The 27,885-nt window shown below is 33.5% G+C and overlaps 1 protein-coding gene and 1 long non-coding RNA gene across 3 annotated transcripts in view; one reads left to right on the top strand and one right to left on the bottom strand.

Moving 5' to 3' along the window:
• Positions 1 to 2,640, top strand: part of LOC141458158 (nuclear envelope phosphatase-regulatory subunit 1 homolog) — a 32,424-nt gene extending 29,784 nt beyond the window's left edge. For both annotated transcript variants that reach the window (XM_074135785.1, XM_074135775.1), the window contains exons 3-4: positions 1,559 to 1,684; positions 2,446 to 2,640. In XM_074135785.1, coding sequence (XP_073991886.1) covers positions 1,559 to 1,684; positions 2,446 to 2,585 — 266 coding nt within the window. In that variant the 3' untranslated portion in view covers positions 2,586 to 2,640. The remainder of the gene's footprint in view (positions 1 to 1,558; positions 1,685 to 2,445) is intronic.
• A 4,347-nt stretch (positions 2,641 to 6,987) lies between these two features.
• Positions 6,988 to 27,885, bottom strand: part of LOC141458128 (uncharacterized) — a 193,178-nt gene continuing 172,280 nt past the window's right edge. The window contains exon 4 of the long non-coding RNA XR_012460753.1: positions 6,988 to 7,253. This is a non-coding gene — a long non-coding RNA (uncharacterized lncRNA). The remainder of the gene's footprint in view (positions 7,254 to 27,885) is intronic.

Here is a 27,885-nt window from a genome sequence, read left to right as displayed (position 1 = left end):
TTTACCTTAAGCAGTAGGTACTGGATCTCAGGTGCAAAGTTTAGGTTTCAAGAAAATTTGGATGGCACAGCCATATTAGAAGACTTGAAGTTGGAAGAATGGCTAAGGAAATCCTAGACTGGGAAGCCGAAGGAAAAAGAAAAAAGGGCAGATCCCACGAAAAGTGGATAATGTCGTCCGAGAAAGCGTATTTTTTTTTTTTTTTTTTTTATGATTTAAGGCGCGTCAACATCTAAGGTTATTGGCGCCCGGAGCTTTTTTTCAGTGCACTGCCGGTCTCTGGACAGTGTTCTCTCGTTACAGACAACACTGTCCATCACCGGACAGTGAGCTGTAAAAAGCTCCTAGGAAGAGAAAATCTAAGGGTCAGCAGCTGGATTCGAACCCGGGACCTCCGCGTGGGAGTCCAGTATGGTCTCTCTTCTCTCTTCAAAACTCATATGGTCTCTCTTCAAAACGCATAAATCTTTCGCCTTTTTACTTTTCATAGTTTAATTATTTCTCATAACTTTTTTCTTATGTTTGTAGATATTTATTATTAACTCTGTATATTAATAAAACATCGACTCTTTTGAGAACATTAATGTCTTTCGAACATTATTAACTAGCCAACTAACATGGTTTTTGAGAATTTTAATTATTTATGGCAGCACAGAAAATAGCCTTCGCATTTATAAACCCATTCTTACTAAATTAAGAAACTAAAAGTTAGAGCTATCAGTATTAAATTTTATAAAAACAGTTTGCCAGGAATGAATTTATATTTATAGAGTAAGAATTATCTGTTATGTTAATAATGTTTCTCTGAAAAGTATAAATATATAATGAAGTTGCTTTTTGAAAGGTAGAGTGCAGTATTCTGTTTTATGCCACAAATTTTATATGGTGCATATTTACTTTCTAAAATTAATTAATTGCCCAAAATGCTAGTTACTATTTCTAAATTCGATTGAAATTAAACTAAAGCGGACTATTATTTAGACTATACGTAGATGTAATGTCTAGGCCTAGGTGTCTTTAAAATGTCAGGAAGGAGAGTGGGATAGTAAATTTGGGAAACATTTTGTCGGGTAGAGTTTGAATTTCAGGTATCCCCTTAAAAAAGTTAATTTCAATAGCAAATTATCAAATGAACGTACAAAATTATTTGGATGTAAGGGATAAAATTACAACTTCCTTGATAATTTAAAACTCAGTGTTAGGTTATCTTGCTTAATTCATTTATTATGTACAATTGAGATTTATTATTTAAATTTTCCTTTATTTATTAATCTTTTTTCTTATTTACTTTGACATTTTTAAATTATCTAATGAACTTGCATTTGTGTTTTATAAAATCCCTTTTTCCTATATTTTTTTAAAAATAAATATGTATTGCATAAACTGCTTAAATTGACAGAAGTACGAGTAACTAGGCATCCTATAAACCGAACCCACATTCTGCAGGTGACTCTTATAAATAAAATAATGAATACAAAAGGTTTTAATTCATCCTAATATTCAATTAAGCATTATTCTGGTCTAATAAAGAGAAGTAAAGATTCGAATTTGGTTTCAGGAAAGTTTGCAATTACAATGTTATGCACAGCGATTATCATGTGGTACATTTTGACTGTGATGCCACCTGTCAAAGAATATGGATACTTTATTGGACCCATCTTTTTTGGAACTGTGTGCATTATTAGTAAGTTGCTCTTTTCTTTTTTTTTTATATAATTCTTTCAAAAATAAAATATTTTCTTCTATTATTAAAAATGTAGATTCATTACCTCTTCTATTGGTGGGTGCGTTTCTAGGAGGGTGTGTTAAAATATGGCCGGAATCAATTATTGTCGTTATTTTTGGGATTTTCTCATCGTTTTTACATTTATTATCATTTACTTCTCGTTTTCTTCACTAATATTGGACAATGTATAGCTGAATTAAGAAAATCCGTGGGTGATAAGATAGCAAAGATTTTACTAGATCTTTAAAAATTGGGGAGCAGATGAACAAATAGATCATCTTCAGTGTAATAAATTTTGTATCGTCCACTAAATTATGTATTGTACATTTTGTTTAACGCGAAAATAATGACTTTCAAAACCTCCTTTAACTTAATTTTTTTTAAAAATAAACTTGAGTAGGATTAGTGCTTTAATAGGGTGCAAAAAGTGCAACCAATTGTCATCATTGTTAGGTGCGACAGAATGTTCTCATCTTGCAAAGAGACGTCTCGATAGTTTAAGATTTTTTTAAAATCGAAATACAACTTCCCAGAGCAAATTTTCAAATCATTTAGAAAGATAAGTATCATGCCAATTTTCGTATGCTTCTAAGTGTCCTTGTCTTTTAGATGAATCCAAAAACTGCCCACCTATTCGGAATTATTCGGCTTCTTTATTAGCGCTATTTGTATTAGTAAATTGTATAAAAACTTAATGCTATGGATTTTATTCATTTCAGTGTATCGATTGCTGTCAAACATTTTCTTTGCAATGAACACGCCTCAGGTAATTTGGAGCAGAATGAGTGACATACTAAGAGAGTTCAATTTGTCTTGCGATGAATGCGGTAATGTAAAAATTAAACAAATGAAGAAATAAGATACTCTTTCTTATAATTATTACAATTTGTTAATAAAGTTTGTTGTAAAAATTCTATCCGCTTTCCCAAGAATACTTTTAAGTTAATGTTTTCCTGCTTGATGGTAAGTTACTAAATAAATATAATTGCCTTTATTATTTCAAAATTGATCGTAAATGTATTAACTCTTAAAGTATATTAAATATGTTGGCCTATATTCGTATTTATAATTAAAAATGCCGTGAGCTAAACCAATCGTTCGACGTTCCTTTATCGATTTGAAACCTTCATCGATTAGGAGTCCTATAATTAATAATGGTGGTGTAGCCAGTTGAAGAAACTCGAACTAGATGTTAGAATATTGTTATCTAATTAGCAAAATGCAAGCTAAATTCGAGCTCAGTTCATTTTTTTCAAAGCAACGTTTAGACCTTTGAGGTCTAAACAGTATTATTCATAAAGTAAATTCCATATACATTAATTCTTACCATCACTTTATTGCCATAATTAAGTCGGGTAGTTAATAATTGAATTCCATCAAAATTGAATAAAAAGTGTCAAATAATTAGAGGTAGCGTATGAACCTCAAAATTAGGGTGAATGCCGAAATATCAACAAACCTCTGTAGCAATTTCTTAAGATAGAGCCTTAAAAATTATTGGCAACCAAATACGAGTATACGTATTTATTCTGCTTCAATAATCATTGATAACAGTTTGATTACAATAACATTATACGGGGCGCCTGTAATAATAAATGAAGAAGCAAAATTATTTGTTAATGTAAACGGTTTAGGGAGTATTAACCACGATGTTACAAATGGAGAGCTACCATCGTGAGGCATCTCCAATCGTGACTACTGTTTACATTGTTCTTGCTGTCCTTTTTTAGAAGTTTCAGAGCTACTGTCTTGTTCATACCATAAACAGTTTAGAACAGATACCTCTGATGAACCATATAGTAGAAGTTTTTTTTTGTTTTTTTTTGCCGATTTGTAAAGATAGTTTTGAATATTTATTCATTTCCTTATTTTAAACTTCTCTTACACTACTAAGTAAAAGAAGATACAGTAATTGTACCATTTTAGATTTGGGGATTTCACCTGGAACATCCATCCGTTTGACGTTCCTAGAGTATGAGGTAGTGGTTTTTACCGACTGGTCTCTTTGTTCGTGTGTTCACCGCAACTCAAAAAGGAAAAAAAATCGTAAAAAGATGAAATGTGATTTATTTTTAGGCGCCACCAGAGGATGCCACAATAAGTTTTGTGCAAAATCGGTGGTACCATTTTAAAGCAGCTACCAGCAAGCCGCAAGAATCTTCGAAAGGAAGATATTGAGACATATTTTCGTCCCCGTATACGCTCAAGGAGCATGGCGCATCAGGACCAACCAAGAATTACATGACTTTATTCAGCATGAAGATATTGTTAGGTTTATTAGGTCCAGAAGAATCAGCAGATAAGGACATGTAGAAAGGATGCCAGACATAACAATGGCCAAAAAAGCTTTCCAGAAGGCCTTCCTTGGAAAAACTTCTCTTTATTAACTGCGCTGTATACAATAATTGCAAAATAAGATAGAAATTAAAGTTATACTTTATTAACCCTCAAAGAGATTTGATAGTTTTTAAAGAATCTGTTACAAAGTAGTATGAGTGATATTAAATATTTTTAACATAATCATCATTAAAATCTTGTTGCAAAGACTCCAATTTGAGATGAATGTATTTGATTATATTGTAATAAATTATTTAGGGGCAACATCAAACATTGGTCATGTTAGCAAAAAATGAGAAAATTTGAAAATTAAAGTGTAGTCATCCGCGGGATTCGAACTGGGGATCTCCCACTCACAAAGCCACGCTCTTGACCACTTGATCAACACCCGCCCAACCCTGGCAAGATACCGTAATCATAGGTCAAGAAGTCTTGCATACTGGGTGCATTAAAATGGTGTGATTGCTTTTATTTGATGATAAAACATATTTATCCTGATTCTCCCACAACCATTACAATACACTACATTATTTAAAATCTCCAATTATATTTTAGTTCTTTGCATCGCAAATAACATTTTTTGCAGACAGAGGACCTCCCAAAACGTGTATTTCTGGTAGAAAATTAATATTGAAACCCGATCACGAATAGATAAAATTGTAACTTTGATCATAAATATCTTAACAAATATTAGGGATATCGAAACAGGGTTAACGCCATTTTTCACAGTTTTTTTTATGTACTTTTCACAATCATTGTCAAAACCAGTGGTCCTTATAAAATCTCGATCAGTTTTTTGGCTATAACTCCGCAAAAAATGAAGATACAGCATCGGGGGGTGGAAAATTTGAAAACTAGACCAAAAAAAAAACATATAGTTTATCTAATGGGTTTTTTCGGATTTCCGCTTTCATGAAAAGTTATTAGCGATTGGTGCGTTTTAAATGGATCACCCTGTATACAATATCTTTGACCATAAATAATTTCCCTGTGCAGGCAAGCTATCAGGCTCGATAAATTTTACTTTCCTTCCCTTAATTAGCATTATTTTTTATTTATCAAATGGGACAAATTCCTTTTCTTACTTGGCTTTGTCCCTTAGAAACATATTCTGGAGCCAACTTAGACAGGTTTAGGTAAAAAGCTGTTAGTATTAGAGGCCTGTCAGTTCACAAGAACAGCTATGAATCTGCTTTATATGGCTGAGGTACAATAAATTTAAATTTATCAAATAAAAATATACAGAAGGTATAATAATGAGATTTAAAGGGGGCTTTATAGGTGAGAGACTTCCCCCCAATTTCCGACATAACTGTTGGAAGTACGAAGGAACTGACCACTAATCTGCTCTTATCTATGCTAAATAGGAAGTAAGAAAACACATTCACCCGCTAACCAACCGTTCACACAGCCCTACCTACTAACGGATACACTAGACACCCTGGAACTTCGACTGACTACCGTCGTTATTTATGGAAGTACCAACTGTTTGGCACTCCTGTCTTTAATTATTAAGGAGGGCTTTCTGACATTCCCCGCCATAAAACCGCTGATTACTTCCTCTAGAAAATTACCGCTACTTAGAATAAAGATCGCCATTAATCTTCTATGGCAGGTTTATTTCTTATTTTTTATTTTATTTATTTATTTTTTTTTTTTAAGTTTTGCGTTAGATACAGTTTTTCAAGAGGTTTATGGTTGTAACCCAGAAGTAAGAATTTTTTTATCTTTAAAGTAACATACATAATATATTTTCATTCTTGTTCTAAACAAGCCATTTCGCTACATTTATTAAACTGTCATATTAAACTGTCGTGCATGCAAACACGAAACTGTATCGATTCATCACTAACGTCGAGAACCAAAAGCTATTATTCCTACTTTATTTTTTTTTTAGTACTTAAGATTTTTTGTTAAATTTTATTAATTTATGAGATTTATTTTATTAATAAATAAAAATGTCAGAAAAATTTATTAATTTACTGAATTCAAATAAGAAAGATATTCCTTTTTGCATTTTACATTTTACGGAGTTTCGCAGGGTTAAGGTGATCTGAGAGTCAAGCCGTTCGGCTTGTAATAAGTACATCTGTTCGACGAAATTAGACTGATCAACAATGGCAGATTTTACTATACGCCTGCAGACCTTCTGTCGATGTCTTCTGAGATGGAGGGCTGAAGCATCCCCTCTACTAATTGGCCTGTCTAAATTAGAGATCTTGTTAAAATTGTTTCAGCAAATGGAAATTTCAATATATGAATAAGGCTGAATGGCTGCAGTTTCGAAAACTTAAGAGAAATATTCAGTAAAATGGTCCTACCGTTTGATACATTTTTTCCTAACTCAGAGTTTCAGCAATATTTAAAACGTTAGTTGACGTTTATAGTTGCAAAAAAGTGAATTGTTGGGTAAAGGAAAACATAATATTCTAGTTCTTTGAGAACTTCACACTTCCCCTCTCCCAAAAAAACAATATTCTTGAGAAATATTTCTAGCCCGAGTTTAGGGAAAGTTTAGAGAGCATTTTTGAGAAAATCACGACACTTATGAAACTATAACTTCGTAATAGTTGAGAATCGTATCAAGACAGATCTAGTGCATGTCTATTATTCGCCAGCTTTTTAAATAAATGAAAAAAATGAATATTTTCAGATTGCTTAAGCAATGCCAAGAAACTATAAATTGTTCATTCTGTTTTCCAAATAAAAATGGTTTTATTTATCTATAGAACTTTAAAATCCATCGATTCATCCGTGCATAAATAAAAACGTGCTTTAGAAACCTTTTCTAAGGTGGCTGCAAAATTCTTGGTCATCGATCGGATTCAAAAAGATCTCAGGACAACAAATTAAAAGGGCTTCAGGAATTTGTAAGACAAGTACAGACTTAAGCGATAGGAGATTTCCAGATGAACAGAATAAAATTCAACGATAACGAGTGAATTTATTAAAATAAACTACAAAAACATCCTCAACACTTTGACTTCCAGGACATCCTGAACGATGTCCTTGACCAAAAAGTAATGGAGACAGAAAAGGTGGCTGCTGTTTTCTAGCTCTGCAAATTCAGCCAGTCCAAAAAATCAGCTTGAACCAATTTTCTTTTTGGCCATGTTTACTTCAAGATCTTCACTCTTCTTCATAAAGAATATCAGCCTGAGCAGGGTCCTTTCTTTTGCCTCTCGCATCTCTGAAACAGATTAGGGATTATTCTATATTATCTTTAATTTACTAAAATAGAACAGTATTTTAAAATTTTCAAAAAAATTTGATGTGATCCTCTAAAGACTTGCTTAGGTAATTAAATTGTCTTGAAATTTATAATTCTTACGAGAACTAATACTTGATTTCAATTTAATGCATGTTATGGAAGAGATTAGATTAGTGGTTAGCGCTCTAGATTTCCACGCGAAGATCTCTGGTTCGAATCCAGGGGCCGTTCCTTATATTTCCTAGGTACTTCGTACAACTCACTGTCCGTTAATGATGTTTGGAACAACGTAAACCTGCATTAACTTCAGAAAGCTTCGGATACCAATAAAAGTTGACGCGCCTCAAAAAAGTAAAATAAAAATATAATGCAATATAATGGCATAGTTTAAGAATGCTTGTCGTGATGACTTCCCCTAAATCAATATTACATTAGAAAAAATTGAATCTAAAGTCATAAGCCTTACACAAGTTCAGTCCAACTTCAAATGAAAGCTTATATATAATTTATATTCTCAGTTTCGAAACTTGATCCAATTTCTGATCTGTGCAATCGCAATTAAGTAGGACAGATGTAAATATATATTGCAATTACGATTTGTTTATACTCGTATATATAAATAATTTCTGTATAATTTATTCAAAACATAGAATTTAAATTGATTGTACATCAATAAGGAAAGATTCAATATGAAATGGTTGAACACCAGTAAATAAGTTTAGTTAATTATATTTCAGCAATCTTCCAACTATCAAGAAAAATGCAGATGAACAAACAGAAAAAAAAAAAAATTAAAGCAAAAGATTTGAAATTCTTTTACTAAATTATCATTTTAAAATGTTGCTTTATTTAATAATAACAATATTTGTTGTTAATGCTTTGCAAAAAAAAAAAAGGATTATTCTAGAAGATGAAGAGTATGTAGAGCCAGGTTGTGATGCAGGTTTGGTTGTGTTTATAAGTGAAATATATGTGCATAATTTAAAGTTGGCTAGCAAGCACGAAGTACAAGGCGTGAAGTACCTTGTTCAGATAGTAAACAGGGTTTAAATCGTCTACACAAGCGATCGCTGCCAACCTTACAGAACTTATCGCCACAATCAAGGATAATGTCAACTTTAATGTTTTCAAGGATTCCTTGAAAATTCCATTAAAAATACTGGAAATTTAGAGAGGTCAAAGTGTTATTCATATTTGAAACAAGTTATCGTACGTTCACCTATTCGTGACTGGGTTTCCAGAATGAAAATAACTCGATTTAAGAATTTTAAAATTTAATATTAGGATACGTGGTTTGATGCTATATTTTCGTTTTATTTAAGTATTCTTTTCGAGGAAATTAGAGAAATCATGCTTGTGGTGGCTATTGGTGGTGTTGGATGAAAAAGTGGCTATTTTTCTGTGTCTTAAGAGTTGATCAGCGTGGGCTAGAATTCTGAGTTTAAAGAATAGAATAGAATAAATATTTATTTCAATAAAAGTATATATAAAAAATAAATAAATGAAGTACAAAACATTGTAACCTTCAGTACAGTGCTACTAGATAGGTTAAGATGGGCAGAATAAGAATGTAGGGAAAAAAGGAAAGGAAAAACCTGCAGCTATAGTTTAAAGAAAAGTCTAAATCCAAAGTACTGCTTTGCAGAATGGAGTTTTCTTATTTCTGGGACTTTTTTCGAAATGGCTGTTAATTATTAGTTTTTATTTACCTCTTTACTTATACCCATTTTTACGTACCTCTTTTTAGTACCACTTAGAGAAATCAGCATTTTATAATCTAGTGATGTCAGTAATAATGAAATAAGTTTTAAAATTTTGAGTTCAAAGGAAGTGAAGGAATGAATTATTTTGTTTAAACGGACTTTTTTTCTCTTTGTACGTTACATTATATTTTCATTTAAATTTAGCTCAAGATAATGTATCATCTTGGTGATTCAGTTACATAGAACTTATCAATCTTTACTTTCCCGCAATATAAAATGTTTTTATTTCACTCAAAAAAATCGTAATATCGTTTCTTCCTATTGAATTAATGAATCAGTCACCAAAAACAATGAACAGTAATATTTTATGAATTGTGTTTAAGAAATTAACAGAATAGAACAGAACAACCGTTCAATGTCACTACAATGCTACAATTCATAAAATATTGTTACCATAGAAAAGGTTTTGTAGACCGTAAAGCAGCAAGACGTCATAGTAAATGTAACATGATGGATACATTGGCCAGAGTAAGATTTATAGCCTAATCCATCAGACAGTGTCCCAACTGTGTCAGCGTCTGGATCTCCTATCCTTTATCCCTTAACCTAGGGAACCTAAATGTGCTTACTGCGGATAATACCCAGCTATGTAAGAAAGGTTTGTTTACTAAGTGTTGCAGAGCCAACTTCACTGTTGCGAATGTCCTTTTACAGGAATAGTTTCACCATAAACAGGATATTTGCTGTTATATAATTGGAAATAATTTATAATTTTGTGAGCTAAAAATTAGTGCTCTGATAAGAGTGTGGGGAATCAATTAAAAAGTAATTGAGTACTTAGGTGTTCAACAACAGACGTAAATAAAAAAAAAAAATATTGCAACGAATCTCCTGACATTGAAGTTTGCAGCAACATTAAAGTAATCTCTAATAAATTAAAAGAGGCAAATAATTAACACCAACAAGGATGCTTTCATTGTCAATATCTGTTGAAAACAATAATTATTGTAAGAACATAAAAATTCAAAATAAATAAATAATTAAATTAAAATGTATTTTAGTAATTGTTAATCTTGTTCTTAATTTGTATTCTTGCCTAACTCAGTTAGTCACTGGCAGTCCAATATACTACAACCTAGCCTAACCTTCACCAGAGTTAAAGTTAGAGTAATTTATCTTCTAAATTATTGAAACGATTATTAAACATTGAGAGGGCATATTAAATTACTATATTTTCACCAATGCAAAGCTGTAATAATTTTTCTTTTTTTTTTATATCTTTTATTTGAAATTTACACCTGCACTCGTGCAGTACAATAAGTAAATATGCAGTGCGTACAATAAAAATGGCGTGGCAATCATGAATGATGATCATCCAGTGATGACCATCATTAGTCTACCAGTTGGTCACGGGGCCAACGGCGCCTCAGCCGTCTTCGGGGGTTGGAGGGAAGTGTGGTTGAGAATAGGTTTGCAGCTAAAGGATTAGGGTGAAATGATAGTTTTTGGTGGAATGTGTTGTAGCGGGTTTTGGCAAGTTCTGGTATAAATGGAATGTTGAGGTCTGTGTGTATGGAGTGGTTACTGACATAAAAGGGAGCGTTTACAATGCGGCGGAGTATTTTAGATTGGAGTGTTTGTAATCTGTTGATGTTAGATCGTTTAGCTGTCCCGTAAAGTTCAAGTCCGTAAGTCCATATTGGAGCAAGAATGGAAGTGTACAGTCGACGCTTGTTCTGTAATGTTAGTTTTGAGCGTTTGTCCAGTAGTCTAGCAAGGAGTTTGTATCGTTTGTGTAATTCAGCCCGTTTAAGTCTCGTATGAGGGTTCCAAGTTAGTCTTTTGTCTAGGTACAGTCCAAGGTACCGCACATGGTCGGCTGGTGGGATGTAATAATTTAAAAAAAAAAAAAAAGAAAACAAGCAGTTCTGCCTTTGAGAAAGACCCTTGTTAGTCCAAAATGTTAGCAATTCAAAAGAAATTGAACTATTTGACCGAACCTCATTGTAAGGAAACAGAAATCCTCCACGATCGTTAATAATAATAATATTTATTAAAAAGTTTTAGATAATTATAAACCTGTAAATACAAATACAAAAGCACAGACAGACATATTCATGGTTCTTAGAGCGTCTGAAAAGTCGTCAAACACCAAGAAATTTATAATCAGCAACTCAGGCTTCAAAAAAGACTATATAAATAAATAAATAAATTAAAAATATTACTTCTTGCTAAGGAGAAAAAAAAAAAAAACTATAAAAAACACAAAAGTAAGAGTTACAATGAAGCATGTACTCCGTATGCAATAATGTAAGGAACAGTAGTAACAAAGAGGTGAGAAATAAACATAAATAAAAAACTTATAAAAGGACACCCCTAAATCATTTTTATTATTTATTACAAATTTAGAAGTTAATTAATAGTTAAACTCCGATATTAGGAGGAATCTATTTTGGCAAGCATCTTTGCAAAATTTGATCAGACTTAGCCAATCCTTCTCATCCAAATATTCAATAAATTCATCAAAATCTAGACTACGCTTTTTAAAAAATCGTTATTATTCTTCTAATTAAGCCAACTCGAGTATTATACTGCTATGATCAATAAATTTTCTTCTATTTTATAATTTAATTTTCCGTTTTGGAATTCTTGAATACGAGTATAAGGAAAGAGTTTTGTTTGATTACTTTTTTTTTCATTTAATTACCTCAATAATGATTATCGATTCAGTGAAAATGACAATGGGCACCAGTATTTTAATGAGCATTGTTATCTTTCTAATCGGTGGAATGTTAATAAAAATTAAAGATAATCACTTAACGGCCAGAGGAAACTATCTAACTAAAATAAGGAAGTGGAACAGCTGATACTCTGGAATAACAGATAGCGTACATACATACAAAATGAGAAGCCGCCGTACTATATCTACACTTAGCTGGGCCACACTCACAACATAGCCACTACTTTATGAATTATTAATATATTTTTTAATTCTTGTAACTCCCTGCGGAAAACGTACGAGTGAGTATAAGGTATTAACAACTCGTTGTTCCGTCACTTTTTTTTTTGTACTCCGTCTATTGGGGACTTATTTTACTGGTCTTATAATTGGGTTAATTGATGTAAAGATGGAGTGGTGAAGACATCCATTCGCGTGACATCCTATATCCCCACCGCTGATTTACATAAATTTGCATTGGACATTTGGTCACAAGGACATCCGATAGAGCGACTGTTTTTTGTTTTTTTGTAAGGAGTAACAGAGGTTGCCTGAAGTAAAGAAAAGTAGTTATAATAAAGATAAGGCACCGTCGGAAGGATGGAGAACATGTTACACTTATTTTACTAAAGTCGTAAAATATACTGTCTATTTTCTTCACTTTTATAATTTTATTAAATAAAATGTGAGGTTGCGTGAATATTTCTGTTGAAAATGAGAAAAATAAAGAAATAAACTGAATCAGAGTGCAAATTTTTATATGCTACGCCTCTTTTGTTCATCCAATAAGATATTTAGAATGCATCCACCGTTCTGTAAGTTACAATGCTGCAATATCTACCTTACATTTTAAACAGTTCTTCTTGTTGATTGTATCTTCAAAGCAATGTCACATTGTTTATCCAGATTTCTTTTCTGTACATGTCCATCTTTCTTTGTCTCATGAGTTTTGCGACTTCAGTCAACTTTTTATTTACAAATATTTAGCGGAAAATATTCAGATTTAAGATTGGTTAAGTACTGCACCAATGAGCTGAATGAATTTTTAAGTCAATGGAACTGTGGTTTGGCAGTTTGCTGGGGAGCCAAGTAGAAGATCTGTCAGTGGCAACAAAACAGGATTTGAATAGTTATTTTAATTATTTATTTATTTGTTTTGTGAAAATGCATACAAAGAGTTGAGCTAATGAATGTACAAGAAAACTAATACTTCCAAAAACAGAATAAGTTAAGAAAGAAACTTTCATTTAATTAAAAATATAAATGAAACTCAATAAACTATAAGATAACATAAAATTAAGATTAAATAGGCAAATTACAATTAAATAAATGAAGTTGGGCTCTTCTTCTCAGACATTCTTTTAAATATATAAAAATATAATTCATTATTTAAAATATTGTTAAACTGCACGGGTGTTTAGAAATAATAAAATTAATTAGTAATAATTTGGATAAATTATATTCTATATTTTGGTCTCTTTCACTTCTTTTATAATATATATTTACTTGTTCATGTAAATAATTGGATTTTATAGTCTGTAAAATCTAAACAACCTCCGCTGATGGTCTTTGACCCCTAGCGTAAATCTTTTATTGTAAAATATGTTTTAGAAGTTATTGTATATTATTATTTTTTGTACATTATGTATGTATGTATAATTCACTATAAATTTATCATTTGATCCTAACAGAGAGTATAATACAAAAAGAACATCTTTCTAAATACTTCGGTCCGATTGAGTAGTAAGCTGGACAAATAAAGAATATATGTGGCAAATCTTCGTACACTTTCAAATCACATAACTGACAGAAAGTTTTTGGATTGATTGATTGATTGTATCCAATAACGATGAATAATATGCACCTGTAATAGTTTTACCCTTTTCCAGATAGTCGATGAGGATTATTCCTTGCGAATCCCAAAAGACAGTCGCCATAATTTTTCCGGCCGAAGGAACGGTCTTCGTCTTTTTTGGCGCAGATTCCCCCTTGGTGACCCATTGTTTAGATTGTTCTTTGGTCTCAGGAGTGTAGTGATGTATCCATGTTTCATCCACAGTTACGAAACGACGCTTAAAGTCCTGCGGATTCTTCTGGAACAGCAGCAAACCGTCCTTGCAATACTTCACACGATTTCGTTTTTGGTCAAGCGTGAGCAATCGCGGCACCCATCTTGCGGATAGCTTAGTCATGTCCAAATGTTGATGCAAAATATTATGTACCCGTTCATTCGAGATGCCCACAGCACTAGCAATCTCATGCACCTTCACTCTTCTGTCATCCATCACCATATCATGGATGGAGTTTAAATTGTGAAGCGCAATTGCTGAAATAACTTCCCTAAATTTAAAGTTGATCGCTCATAAACAGAACTTTTGGAACTTAATTGTGATACTTATCTAAATAAAATCCAATTTATCTCTTTAAAAATTAATTAAATAATATTAAATTAATAAAAAAAAAAATACTTTAATAAGAAAGATATAAATTGTTACTAAACGATGTCAAAACCATACTTCCTGGCAGCATATACTTTTACGCATCTGTTTTGTTTGGACGAAATACATCACTTTTGTAATTTACTATAATTAAAAAGAAGCAGATTGTGGCGATAAAGATGGCGTAGAGAAAGCAAAATGCGTGATAAGACACCAAACAGGCTGTGTGTAAAAGACACTGTTTTATGTCGGCGACAACCGTGCCGACATCCTCGTTTTGACTGTCGATAGCCATCTTTTAATGAATTGTCGTGTGGCTTGTAAAGTTGATTGTTGCTAAGAGATCTGGCAAGACGATAAGTGTTCCGTACCATAATAATATGTTGTTTTCATTGGCTACTTTACGGTCGGTAAAAAAAAAATAAACAAAATAAAGTAAAAAAAAAATAGATAGAAATCATTGGTCCATCTTGGGATTATCTGAAACATTTACTTCCTCTGCAGTGTAGAAATGTTCTTCGTAAATTGCTGTGATGTTGGAATTTTTTGGAAAATGAATTGTGTAGATTTGGTGAAATTTTGAACAGTAACTACAAGACATGGCACTTCTCTTTAGTCAAATTTTGTTTTTGTTTTTGAATAAATGGCTTTCAAGAATCCTGAGGGATTTAAAGCTGAAGTATAATTTGATTGTAAAGTTCTACCTTCGGTTAGATTACGAGATTTCCCACAAAGTCAGATTGTGATCCCTTATCCATTTAATGTGACTAAAAATGGTAGAAAAAAATAAAAAAAGTTTGATTTTCCCTTCTCAGGGAAGGGATTAGCCATGAGTTAGCATACTGGACTCCCACGCGGAGGTCCCGGGTTCGGATCCAGCTGCTGACCCTTAGATTTTCTCTTCCTAGGAGCTTCTTACAGCCCACTGTCCGGTGATGGACAGTGTTGTCTGTAACGAGAGAACAATGTCCGGAGGCCGGCAGTGCACTGAAAAAAGCTCCAGGCGCCAATAACCATAGATGTTGACGCGCCTTAAATCATAAAAAAAAAAAAAATACGCTTTCTAGGACGACACTATCCACTTTTCGTGGGATCTGCCCTTTTTTCTTTTTCCTTCGGCTTCCCAGTCTAGGATTTTCTTAGCCATTCTTCCAACTTTAAGTCTTCTAATATGGCTGTGCCATCCAAATTTTCTTGAAACCTAAACTTTGCACCTGAGATCCAGTATCTAAGGTAAAGTAGCTCCATCCTAGTAGTGTCATCACTAAATGGTCGAACTACATTTTCAATCTGGCTCCCTAGATCTGTCTAATAATGATGAAGAGGATGTGAGCCCCTTTAACAGGTACAGGAACTATTCAGAACAGTGATACCTACTCATTACTAAATAAGAAAAAAGAATGCTTCGCGTAAGTGCAGGAAATATGTTTGTCTCTTTAATGGATAAGGATTGCCTAAAAATCTTGAGCTATAATTTCATTTAGTTATAGTAATTACTTAAATTATAAAATATTTTTAGCTTTCGACACTTTATCGTATCCGAGAGTATTCAGACATGATTTGCTTTCGGCAGGACATGAATATAGAAACAGAAAACATTAACTGAATGATCTGACTAACCTGGGGAGGCAGGCTTGAGTGCAAGTGCAGCCAAACCAAAATTAATTAATTTCATGAAATTATTTCAGAAAGAATTGCGGCAGAAACAACAAACGACAATACAGAAAAATACGAACATAGTAAACGAGTATTCTATGTTTATTTAAGTGCGGAATTATGACGCTGTTGATCATGTAGGCATACCAGAAGACCAGGTAATTGTGGAGGGAAGCAAGGTGTAGGCTAACACCTGTCCACGTGCGCTGGTCATTCTCCTTCAGCTATATTCCAGAAAATGTTCTTACATAATCCAGTAATTAATGGACTAATATTCTCTATATTATTTTTATTACGGCCCATCAACATCTGAATGGAATTAATACTGGTTATTTATAACTGTAGCTCCTGTGTTATAAAAACCAACCTTGGGTACGATGTGTTACAACGATAAAAGTGTGAATAAAATATAGTAACTGTTCTTTATTTTTTTGTCGTTAAAAAAATAAAAAATATAACCAATGAACCACAATGTTCGCGAGGGATGTTTGACACCCTGTTATAAAATTATGAAATTAGCCATTTCTCCAAGGATTATACTTTCTGCAAGTTCCATTGCCGTACAAATTATGCATAACTGCCAGTGGAATATGTAGATGCGTTTAATGCGGCGCATCTCATGTATTTTACTATTATAAATGAAGTGATTCAATAGTCTGGTCAAAATTTTTAGTTTTATTTGTATGAATAGATTCATATATTAGATTTAATGAATATGAAGTACACGATTGTGTACATGATTATATACCTCTACATAATTTTCTTCCCCATCTAAAGTATCGCCTATCATTAAAACCGTCAATGTTAAAGAAGTACTAGAAAACTATTTTATGCCCCTGAAATAAAAACTCTGCCAGGGGAATGGATTGCCTTTCTAATTAGTATCCCTTCAGTTAGAGCTACTCCTCTAAAAGAAACAGAAGAACGCATTGTTCCAGAATTTCTTAGCGGATACACTTGTCTTTAAAGAGATAAGTAGAAGGAGGACTTGGGGGTGATGTACTAACGTAGGTTGTTGAAGCAGAAAATAAAGAGAAAGCTACATCTTCAGAGTACGAGGCTGAATAACAAAAAATGGAAATTGCCAAACGGCAAAATCTCCGAAAGAAGAGTCTAAAATTGAGGTATACCTAATTGAGGTTTTGAAAGAATGCAAAAGCTAAATGTCCAGTAACTCACCCGCAGAATACCCTAGTAACTTCTTCAAGTCTAGTCCTTCATTAGCTTCTTCTGCAGCAGGAAGAGATGACATTCAGAAAAAAAGTGATATTTTCGCAACTACTAGGAGATGTTACAAGTAAATGTGGAATAAGGGAAAGTATGAATGGCCAAATTCCAGGATCAAACTAAAAAGAAAAGATATACGACTAAAATACATTTATTTTTTACGATAATTGAGCTCTAGTTTTTCTTGAAGGCAATAAGTATATAAGTATAAGGAGTTGTGTTGTTTGCGAGGACTGTTATTAAAATACAGTATACTCTAGTTGGTACCGTCAATGAGTACATTTATTTGGTACCAACTGATGGGGTCGAAGTGGAATAGGATCACCATGATAGCCGGTGTCCCACCACTTAAGTGTGGTCAGTATTTTATATAATTGTAATGCTCCTTCAATAGCAATAGACATTGAAAACTAATATGAAACAATCAACAAGGAGCTAAAAGAAATTTGTGTTTTCATCACAGTGAGGATCGCTGAATGTTCTAAAATAATGTTAACTTAGACCCACTTAAATTAAAAACTGATGCCAACATATAAATTATTAAAACTTTATAAAAGTTATTAAAAAAGATACAAATATCATAAAAATGTAAGAAATACATTTTAATTTAGAACAGACCAAACTTTACGAGGCAGATATTATAAAAACAAAACATAGCTCTACTCTTGTAGCATTTAGGGACATATGTTTCGTTCAGAGAGGATACTTCCGGATTTCAAAAAATTAATTCTAACCTTTAACCTCTGATACATCTACCAGTAAAAAAAAAATAAAAAATATTAACTTTGAATACACATTAATTTAAAAAAAATATATTGTTTACATTGAAACCGTTATAGGTGGAGAGGTTACATTTCCGGATATTGTATTCAAATTTATATAAGAATACCCGCATCCTATTCAAGTATTTCTTCTATTAACAGAACAGTTAAAGCGGAAACAAATTTAAAAACAAAGAAACGTAGTGAACAAAAATCTAGTCCTAGAAGCTTATGAATGCTGTAATAGGGGTTTGAGATGTTGCAGATGCAATATTTATTTATTAGCCCCGCGGAGGAAACCCACATATCGCTACTTACTAGTTTCAACTAAAAACAGAACTAGAAAAAAAGAAGAATATAATTATAGTTCATCTAGTGCACATCCCAAAGGATCTTTGCCCTTATCTGCAAGGTATGTAGGTAAAAACACCTGCATCTAATACAGAGCCTACCCTTTATAGTGTTGGTTTGTTAAATTGTTTAATATTTTTGTGGATAGCTGTTTAACTACAAGAATTTAAATTTTTAAATAATAGGAAGAACCAAGAAATCCAGTCAAAAGTAAAGAAACTACAGACTAAAGAAAATCCTCAAACTATTTTAAGCAATAAGCTATAAATTCAAACTTTACAGGAATGAAGCAAAGTAGAATTAATAAATATAATTTTTAAAGAGCTGATTGTCTCAATTATTGAAAGATGTAATGTTTAACTACAGTCATATCAAGGAGCTACTTTTTGTGATAATTTGATATAAATAAACAGATTAATCAGTTAATATATATTATTATTATTAACTTTAATTAGGCGCCACGGTAGCCGAGTGGGTTCAGAGGAGAGACCTGCAAAGATAATGCATTGTGGTACTGGGTTCGATTCTTGGCCTTGGATTTTATTTAATGTTTTAATGAGAAATAGTAAAGAACGTTTGCTATTCGCCTCCGTCCACGACACCTAGTAAATGGTAGTTGGACGTTAAGCCCCGCCTGAAAAATTAGGCGATTACTTTACTTTACTTTACTATTAACTTTAATTACGTCATTTACGGTGGATCCTTGAAATCGAAAATATGATTTGATCGCCGCAATACTTTCATTAAAAAGCAAGAGAAAGCAGAAATTTAGCTAGCCAGAGAGATAATATCTTTACTAAAACCAGAAGAATTTTTCTTCAAACTGTTTAGTCAACTTTAAGAATAATTTTAAACGCTGTAAAATTCTAGAAAACAAATCTAAAATGCATTTTAAGTTGTTTGCTTTAGCAAAAATAAGCGGTTCTCTAACTCTATTTATACTTTAATACAACTGCTTATTTCTCGTAGAGTTAGTGAAGTTACTTTACAGAAAACACAAGCTCCAGGAATCTGTCTGTTTTGCACTACAGAATAAGTTATTGAATTCGCGGCAGCTTTTTCTGAATTGTCAATCCATGATAGTGTTTAGATTGAAGCTATGTATAAAAATTCTAGTTTTTAATAAAATGCGTCATTTAGGATTGTTAGGCCAACTGGTAAGAAGAAAATCTCTTCTTTTTTTGACAGGAAATTAAAAATGAAATATTTGTTTGATGAAGTGTTAACAAGTTTGTTTCAATGGTGCCAACCTTTTTTTATCTACATTCTAGGATATAAGGATGAGTTAGTACGTTATAGTGTAGATTGATAATATCAACTAATATAAAAAAAAGAGGTAACAGAAAAAAAAGGATGAGGGTAAGAAGAAGAGGGTACGGGAGCCGATGTTCTAGTAACCGGCTGGATGTCCAGAGCCGGCAATTATGACAATTGAGGCAACCTTGGAAGTGCAATAGAGATCTGTATCTGAGTGGTTGGGAGCGGAGGTATGTAAGTTGGCAGTGTCAGCTTTAGTAAGCCGAAGAGGAGGCAGGTGTGGATTCCATGGACCGTACTCCGGACGGCCAGTAAGCCGGCAGGTGTGTGGGAGGGAATGGTCCAGTAGGTTAGTACCGAGGTGCCCTGCTAGCCGCCTCTCACTGTGTATTGCAAGAGGATATGCCGGCGTATGTACAGCTCGTGTCTGCACCTGATACTTTTCTACTCGCTTTCCGGTTTACAACTTACAGATATTAGCAATTAAGTTTTTACTTTATGCGACAATAGCCAAAGGTAAAAGGAGCTTTACTAATGTAGTTTTCATGATTTGTTTTTTTAAATTTTTCATTTTGATAATGTCCGCAAAAGAACAACATGGCATGTCCTGAAAACACGAAGAATGGAGAGGTAACATTCACAACACTAACCTCTCGTACTAAGAATGAAGGTTAAATCTCCTCAAGCAAATATAAAAAAAGTACAAATTATCCGAAAATTTGATAACTTTTGTTAAATTACAGTTTCGTAATTGTATTAAAACTGTCCGGTAGGGTTGATCATCAAAAACTGCACGAAAAAGCGTAACGTTCAAAAACACCCAAATTTGACAATTTTTTTCTCTTTTTCTATAAAAGATAAAATTCCCAAATTTTCTTTATAATATAGGGCAAATCCTCCTTTATGACTGTAATTTTTTTGCAACAACCTAGATTTGATAGATTTTGAGAAAAAAGATGCTGAAAATGAGCAAAAACGGCATTTTCAAAAATTGTTGTTGTTGTTGTTGTTGTTACCTTGATTTGTGTACCTTTTGGCGTTTAATCAACCCTTATACTTAACTTTTTAAACTGTAAGTTTTTGTTAAGGAGATCATAAATGGTATCAATTATTTAATAATATTTCGAGTTAAAAATAAATTAAATGGCCTACTCTTCTACATCCATGATGGAACATGTATCTATCGGTTTTCTAGATTCTAAACATAATTCTATAAGCTAAATTTGAAAGTAAGTTTAGATTAGGTTCCGTAAAGGTTGGCCTGGCAGAATTCGCCACTTCGTCCTAGAGTATATGTTGTGTACCATCTCGATGGGAGTGCCCTTCCACTGAAGAAACGATTTAATTTCTCCAGAGTCAAAAATTCAACCATAAACTTTCTTCATACTGGCAGAAAATACTCAATATGCCAGGAAATAGTGCCGTTACTTCTTTGTGACAGGCTATCTATTGACAACCTATACATGCATGTGTTTACTCATCAAAGTAAACTCTGTAAAGCGGCAATAGTTGGATTTTGAGCCGTAGAAAACTTATTCGTGTGTCTATTAATGAACTTTTCCTCTGGCCTGAGTTTTCGCCCCCACTATTTGGGAATCCACGCTTTGCTGGATACACTTTACTAAGCCGTGCTAGCTTAGGTCTTTAGTGGGTCCTTGAATAACCTTAGTAGGACTTGATAGCCTTTGCAACTAATTGACTGAGAAAATTAAAACTTTGAAATTGATTATTCTTCTCTGATAATCTCTGCAACGCTAATGAATGGCAAGGTCGAAAAACTCAGGGAGTTTTTAAAGTAATGACTTAATTATTAATGACTGAATTACAATGAATAATGTTTATTAATGTGGGTTAGAAATAAAGAGATTTTGAAAGAAATGGTTATAAGAAAAACGATCGATCCAAAAATAACAGAAAGGAAGCTGAGATGGTACGGGCATGTCTGTAGGATGGACCCAGACAAGTGGCCTGAGAAGATTTGGAGTTGGATCCCCCCTCCTGAAAGAAGACGAAGAGGAAGACCAGCGCGTCATGGGCAGCAGGATATCCAGGAGGAGTTGATGGGCTGAGATTTGAGAGATGGGTATTGGAATTGTAGGAAATTAAAGAAAGAACAGCTGACTTGAAGCAGACACATAAAAAGTAAAGAAAGAACTTTTCAAACTAAAACCCTGCCGCAAAAACATTCCGGGAGCGCCCCTGCTAACAACTGTATTTATTTGTATGAATATAGTTCGTGTGGATATCAATTGTATGTACATTTCAACAACAGTAATACTCGGAAAGAAACTTTGTCAATCAGAACGGTAAGTACTTCATATTAGGATTTATTATTAACAATGGCCTATTATTAACCTTGTTTAGTAAACTTTTTTGCTGGCCGTTTTCGCAACGGTTACATCTCAATTAAGTGAATGAGGCCTAAGTGGCGTTAGTACTGTCGCTCCATAACGACAACTTGACCAAAAGTCCCAAACTTGAGCTTTGAGTTAGAATTTAAGTTTAAATTTTATTCCTTGCTTTGGGTAAAGAGCTCGCAGAAAGTTTGAAAATTCTCAAACTATTTTTAGTGAGTACATCAGAAAGATTTTTGGTGCTACAGAGCAGTGTTCCGAAATTTTCTCACAACCTCGGCATTCCATATCAGGCATTCCAGAACTTTTTCCTTTTTTAACATTTTGAGGCATAAGATTTTTGCAAACTGTTATTAATTTATTTATAATGTTGACGTCAATGTTTGTTGTCATGGAATCCTTTTCCGTTTTCCTCCATCAATGGTTTTTTTTGTTTTGAAACTCGTGAAACAACACACCCAGAGTTCCACAGAGAAGTACTAAGGAGAGCGGCTGCCAGGGATTCTTACTAGCATCCTCAAAATACGCTTCCTTTCCAATCCTTTCCCAGATATCCTTAGGAAGAATCCCTTGAATTAAAATAAACTGGATAGATACTAATTCAAATCCATTTTTCTTTCCATGGCCAAAGAAAGGGCGAAGATCCGGCAGTTGGAAATAACCACTCCCTTAAGCCAACCCTTCCTAAGCTGCAAACAGTATACATCCTTCTTCATTAAAGCTACTAAATTCAGTCAGGTAATCAACACTAAAAGAGAAAAGAAATAAAAGTCATGCCTAAGTCTGCAAATGCCTTGGAAATAAGGATATTTATCCAGTTTTAAAAATTCAAGTCCTAACTTTGAACAGATATGCCAAATTCTGCTTTAGAGCTAAAGTAATGATTCTAAGAGGTATGCATCGTTTAAAAACTATAAAAAGGATCACGTTTTGAGATTTATTACCTAGCTTTCTCTTTACGAATTGAACATACTTTAATGGCAATGTTAAGACACGAGAAGGTTTCAGTTATTTTATCGCTGTGATCAGCAGATCATCATGTAGGCCACTACCTTTGGCTTAGTAGTATGATAATAAGATTTGGCAGCTCACCAGTTCTACAGTTAGAGGGAATCTTGTACTTCTGTTCGGCCAGGAACACTATCAAGCTACTAGTCATGCTTCCCTGCACTCTCCTTGCAATGTTCGTCCAAATTATTCTCTTCTTTCAACCAGAATATATTCAGTTCTTATCAGCTAAACATGCAGCTTGGTGTGTCTGTCTAATATGTGAATGAATAAAAGAAATTGTTAAAATTTTATTGTTCCACAAATGTTTTTCCTAAACTATCGTGTGAGTACAATGAGCGGCCTCATTACTTGTGTAAGTTTAATAGGTATTAAATATCGAGAAAAAATTCAAATTTAAGGAAAATTTTGGTTTTCTAAGTGAGAGTTCCTCTTTTACTGGATTTTTTTGCCCAAAAAATTGTCAGCAAAAATTTTATTAGATTGCGGATTGCGGTCAGTGAAAGTTTTACGTCAGAAAGTTATTAATTGTTCTAATCAGATGCATTAATTAAGTGCATTAATTTTATCATATGTGTTAGATACACTAATGAAAGACATTGTTCTTAATTACGCAATTAATTAGGAAATAAGTTGTCGCCTTTGGCTGTTTAAAAATTAAACAACTTGTAGTAAAAACGGCAATGGAAAGATCTTCATCTCTGTGTCAAATGCAACATGCGACAGTTAGTTGGTGTTCGTGTGTGGCAGCAATTAGGCTGCAACCAGGGTACCACTAACACACACCTCTCCAAAACCGACGTAATTAAACACATATACAAAACGCCAGAAAATATATTTATCTCGCAAATTATATAATTAGTGACAAGATCATATCAGAACAGTTTTACTATCCACATAACGATTGTCACCTTTAAACCCTACCCTCATTCTTTGCACATCACCTCCTTTATGTCCGCTTAATTTTCACTCTATCTCTGTTTTATTAATTGTCCCATTTTATTATCTGAGATATTTTTTGTTTGAGGTAATTTCCAAACATATTCATTCCAAACAACCACCAACCAAAACTCTAATTTCCTGTTGTTGGTATTTATTGTCTTCCTAGAATGAAGTAAAGTAATCGCCTATTTTGTCAAGCGGGGCTTAACGTCTAACTACCAATCAGGTGTCGTGGACGGGGGCGGAAGCTCATATTTTACTGTAAACAATTTTTTTTAACAAATAAGAAGTAGTCATACGCCGTGGGATTCGATCTGGGGTTCTCCCACCTACAAAGCCACGTTCTTGACCACTAGACCAACACTCGCCCCGTCTTTAAAAAAGCGTACATAAACTATAGAACATTTATCGTTCAGAATGGGACACTATGATAGAACACTTCTTTGCCTGACCAATTTGAAATACTGTCTCCATTTCTAACATACTTCCTTTTAAGCAAAGCAGTTATAAAATAAGGAAAAACTTTTTCCTATACCATAAGCATTTAGCGCATGCGCGTTACATTAAGTGAAGGGTAGTGAGTTTCATCAAGAAAGATTCTGGGTTCCATGAGATTTTCTCATATATACGATATATATTATGTACATAAACCCTTATACAACTGTCTTACCGGACAGTTTTTAATATATAATAAATATTGATATAACATATATTTATAAGCTATAGTGATAAGCAAGAGCCTTTACAATACGAGGGTCGTTTGAAAAGTCCGTGCAAAAATAAAAACTACTTAATTTTTTGGGGTAAACCTTTTTTATTTTTCAACATAGTCTCCTTTTAGGCTTATACACTTCGTCCAACGCTGCTCTAGTTTGTTGATCCCTTCCGAATAATAGGATTTGTCCAAGTCTGAAAAATAGCCATTCGTTTCTGCAATCACCTCCTCGTTTGAATAAAATCTTTTTCCCGCCAGCCATTTCTTCAAATTGGGGAACAAATAGTAGCCCGAGGGAGCCAAGTCTGGAGAATAGGGGGGATGTGAAACGAGTTGGAACCCTATTTCCATTAATTTTGCGACCACAACTGCTGAGGTGTGAGCTGGTGCGTTGTCGTGATGGAAAAGGACTTTTTTGTGGGCCAATCGTGGGCGTTTTTCTTGCAGCTCGGTTTTCAAACGGTCCAATAACGATGAATAATATGCACCTGTTTCACCCTTTTCCAGAAAGTTGATGAGGATTATTCCTTGCGAATCCCAAAAGACAGTCGCCATAATCTTTCCGGCCGAAGGAACGGTCTTCGCCTTTTTTGGCGCAGATTCCCCCTTGGTAACCCATTGTTTAGATTGTTCTTTGGTCTCAGGAGTGTAGTGATGTATCCATGTTTCATCCACAGTGACGAAACGACGCTTAAAGTCCTGCGGATTCTTCTGGAACAGCAGCAAACTGTCCTTGCAACACTTCACATGATTTCGTTTTTGGTCAAGCGTGAGCAATCGCGGCACCCATCTTGCGGATAGCTTTGTCATGTCCAAATGTTGATGCAAAATATTATGTACCCGTTCATTCGAGATGCCCACAGCAGTAGCAATCTCACGCACCTACACTCTTCTGTCATCCATCACCATATCATGGATTTTATCAATGATTTCTGGAGTAGTAACCTCAACAGGGCGTCCAGAACGTTCAGCGTCACTTGTGCCCATATGGCCACTCCGAAAATATTGAAACCACTTATAAACTGTTTTAATCGAAGGTGCAGAGTCACCATAATGTTTAGTCTCCTGAGGCGTTTTGCCTTTCATAAAGTAGTGTTTAATCAACACGCGAAATTCTTTTTCGTCCATTTTTTGAAAATCACTCGACTTCCTCGATTCAAACGAATGCCAAACACAAAGAAATAGACCGATCTGGCTGAAACTTGGTGTGTGTTCTTCCAAGAGATGCTACTAACTAAACATAACCTCGATACGCGCCAGTGGTGTTATCTCTCTGACTTTGCACGGACTTTTCAAACGACCCTCGTATATTTCACCCCATCACCAATATACAGATAATATGGCGTTAATTCCCACAGAATGAATTTTAATTGAATAATGGAAGAACTATAGAATTCAAGAAGGAATGTTAAAAGTATGAGTTATTTACAAACAAAAATAAAAATAAATTAAACTGAAAACGACATGAAACAATCAAAGCGTTTAGTAGAGAGTTTGGCTGTAAAAAAGCAAATTTTCAATTGTATTAACCCAAATGCAGATAATTTTCCCGGTAATTTTGAGTATATTAAACGACTGACTCGTTTTCAGATAATTGTTCGAGAGCACTAATGCGATTATCACTTTACAAACACTGTCCGATCACCCGACAGTGGTGAGCAGTAAGAAGCTCCAAGGAAGAGAAAACCTAAAGACTGTAGCTGGATTCGAACTCGGCATCTCTGCGAAGCATCCGATACGCTTACTGCTGAGCTAATCCCTTCCTTAAATTATCCTCTCCTTAGAATTAATTTAAATTTTAATTAGTTTAAAATAGGCTTATAGAAAACACTGGTAAAACTGGGGTTATAGGTTCATTATTGGTTACAAATATTAAACCAGAGGTAAATTGAAACGCAAATATTCCTAACTTTTTTAAATAGTTTATAACGAATTGAAACAAATATTGTTACCCTCATTATAAAGAAATCACTTCTTAATAACTTTGTTTGTCCAAATGATTAAAATGTTCATATACAAATAAATGGTTGGGAGCCATGAGAAAGCGAATCAACCGACTCTCCGTGAATGAGACTTATTTTGGAGGGTAAATAACTAGAAATATACTCAAGAGAAGATATATTTTCTAGAATGAACCCACGCCTCATATAAATAATGCTAATATAATATTAACCTAGAGAAGTAATGTAGAAAAGTTAAATATAAATTTATTATTACACTGAAGTAAAATTGTTTAATTTTTAAAACGAGAAAAGAGGATATGATCAGAAATGCTTGAGCAAAAATAGAAACATTTCAAATTTACATTTAAATAATATTTTTACTCGAATAAATTTATTTTTTTACGAAACATGTCTGATTGCAGCAGTTCCAGTTCAAGGATTTGAATTTAATCTGTGAAATAGATTCAAGCCCATGTGCGCATCGAATTACTCACTAATAAAGATTAAGAAATTCTATTAATAGACAGTAGTCAGGTTATTTTTATCTTTTATGCAACCAGTAATTATTAAAGTATTAAAGAGTTTATAACGTTGAGAATGTTTTGAATAAAGAAAGAGTGTTTTACTGTAAGCTTTATGTCCATAATAACTTATTATTTAAGTCTAGAAATCAGTATTAGTTTGTGGCAGTTTTATAATTTGTTACTATTATTTTCTGTTAGCTGACCAAACTACTTCCCTTTATGAATTCCTTTTTCACTTCTTCAGGATCTTATAACCTTGAAGGTTAAGTTGTATCAATTACACCCACTAATTGGTTTGATAAGGAGGTTTACCTAAGTTGTGTTTGCCTTGGATTTTTCTCCCGCTCTAGTCAATAAAGGTACTATCATAAAACTATGATAAAAAAAACGGTCAAACAATTTCGTAAATACCATTGTCACATAAGAGTAGTTAGTTTCGATTAGCGCACTGTTTCCCAGTTTGTTGCCGGACCTAAGCACGGTTTTGAGGCCTAGTTTCTAGGAGAGGTTACTTAGTTTTGTACGTCTCATCTCCGACATGAGTAAAAGTGGCGAATATGTTGGGTGGGTTATTGTTTTAGCCTTAGTTTGGGCAATGTTTGTTTGTACTTTATTAATGTTAGTAATTTATTAATAATGTTGTTGGTATAACTGTTATTTGTGGCTCAAAGTTGGTCAGTACAAGAGGTTTAGTTCTTAATGTGTCATGTGTCCGAGAGCGACTAGTTTATGTTGAATAGGATGGTAGGAACTGTTATAATAGTATCAGTAGACGTGAGCTTTCTGAATATTCCGAATTCTGAGTTATTGTCTCTAAGTGTGATATGCAGGAAGATATGAATTTTATAGTGGTTATATTAGTGTGTGAAATTTATGTTGGGGTTAATGCTGTTTGGTTAAGAAAATAATTTACATATGTCTACGAGTACATCTAGTTTGAGTAAGTGATCAACATTAAATAGCCTACATAACCGGCGGAAAATGTTACTCCGTATTCATACTTCAATTGTGGG

Source organism: Rhodnius prolixus, unplaced genomic scaffold, assembly GCF_049639745.1.
Source record: "Rhodnius prolixus isolate KJV_2025 unplaced genomic scaffold, Rpr scaffold_1, whole genome shotgun sequence".
Classification (NCBI taxonomy): Eukaryota; Metazoa; Arthropoda; class Insecta; order Hemiptera; family Reduviidae; genus Rhodnius; species Rhodnius prolixus.
Note: the sequence above shows the minus strand (reverse complement) of the source record. Positions and strands in the feature narration are given on the sequence as shown.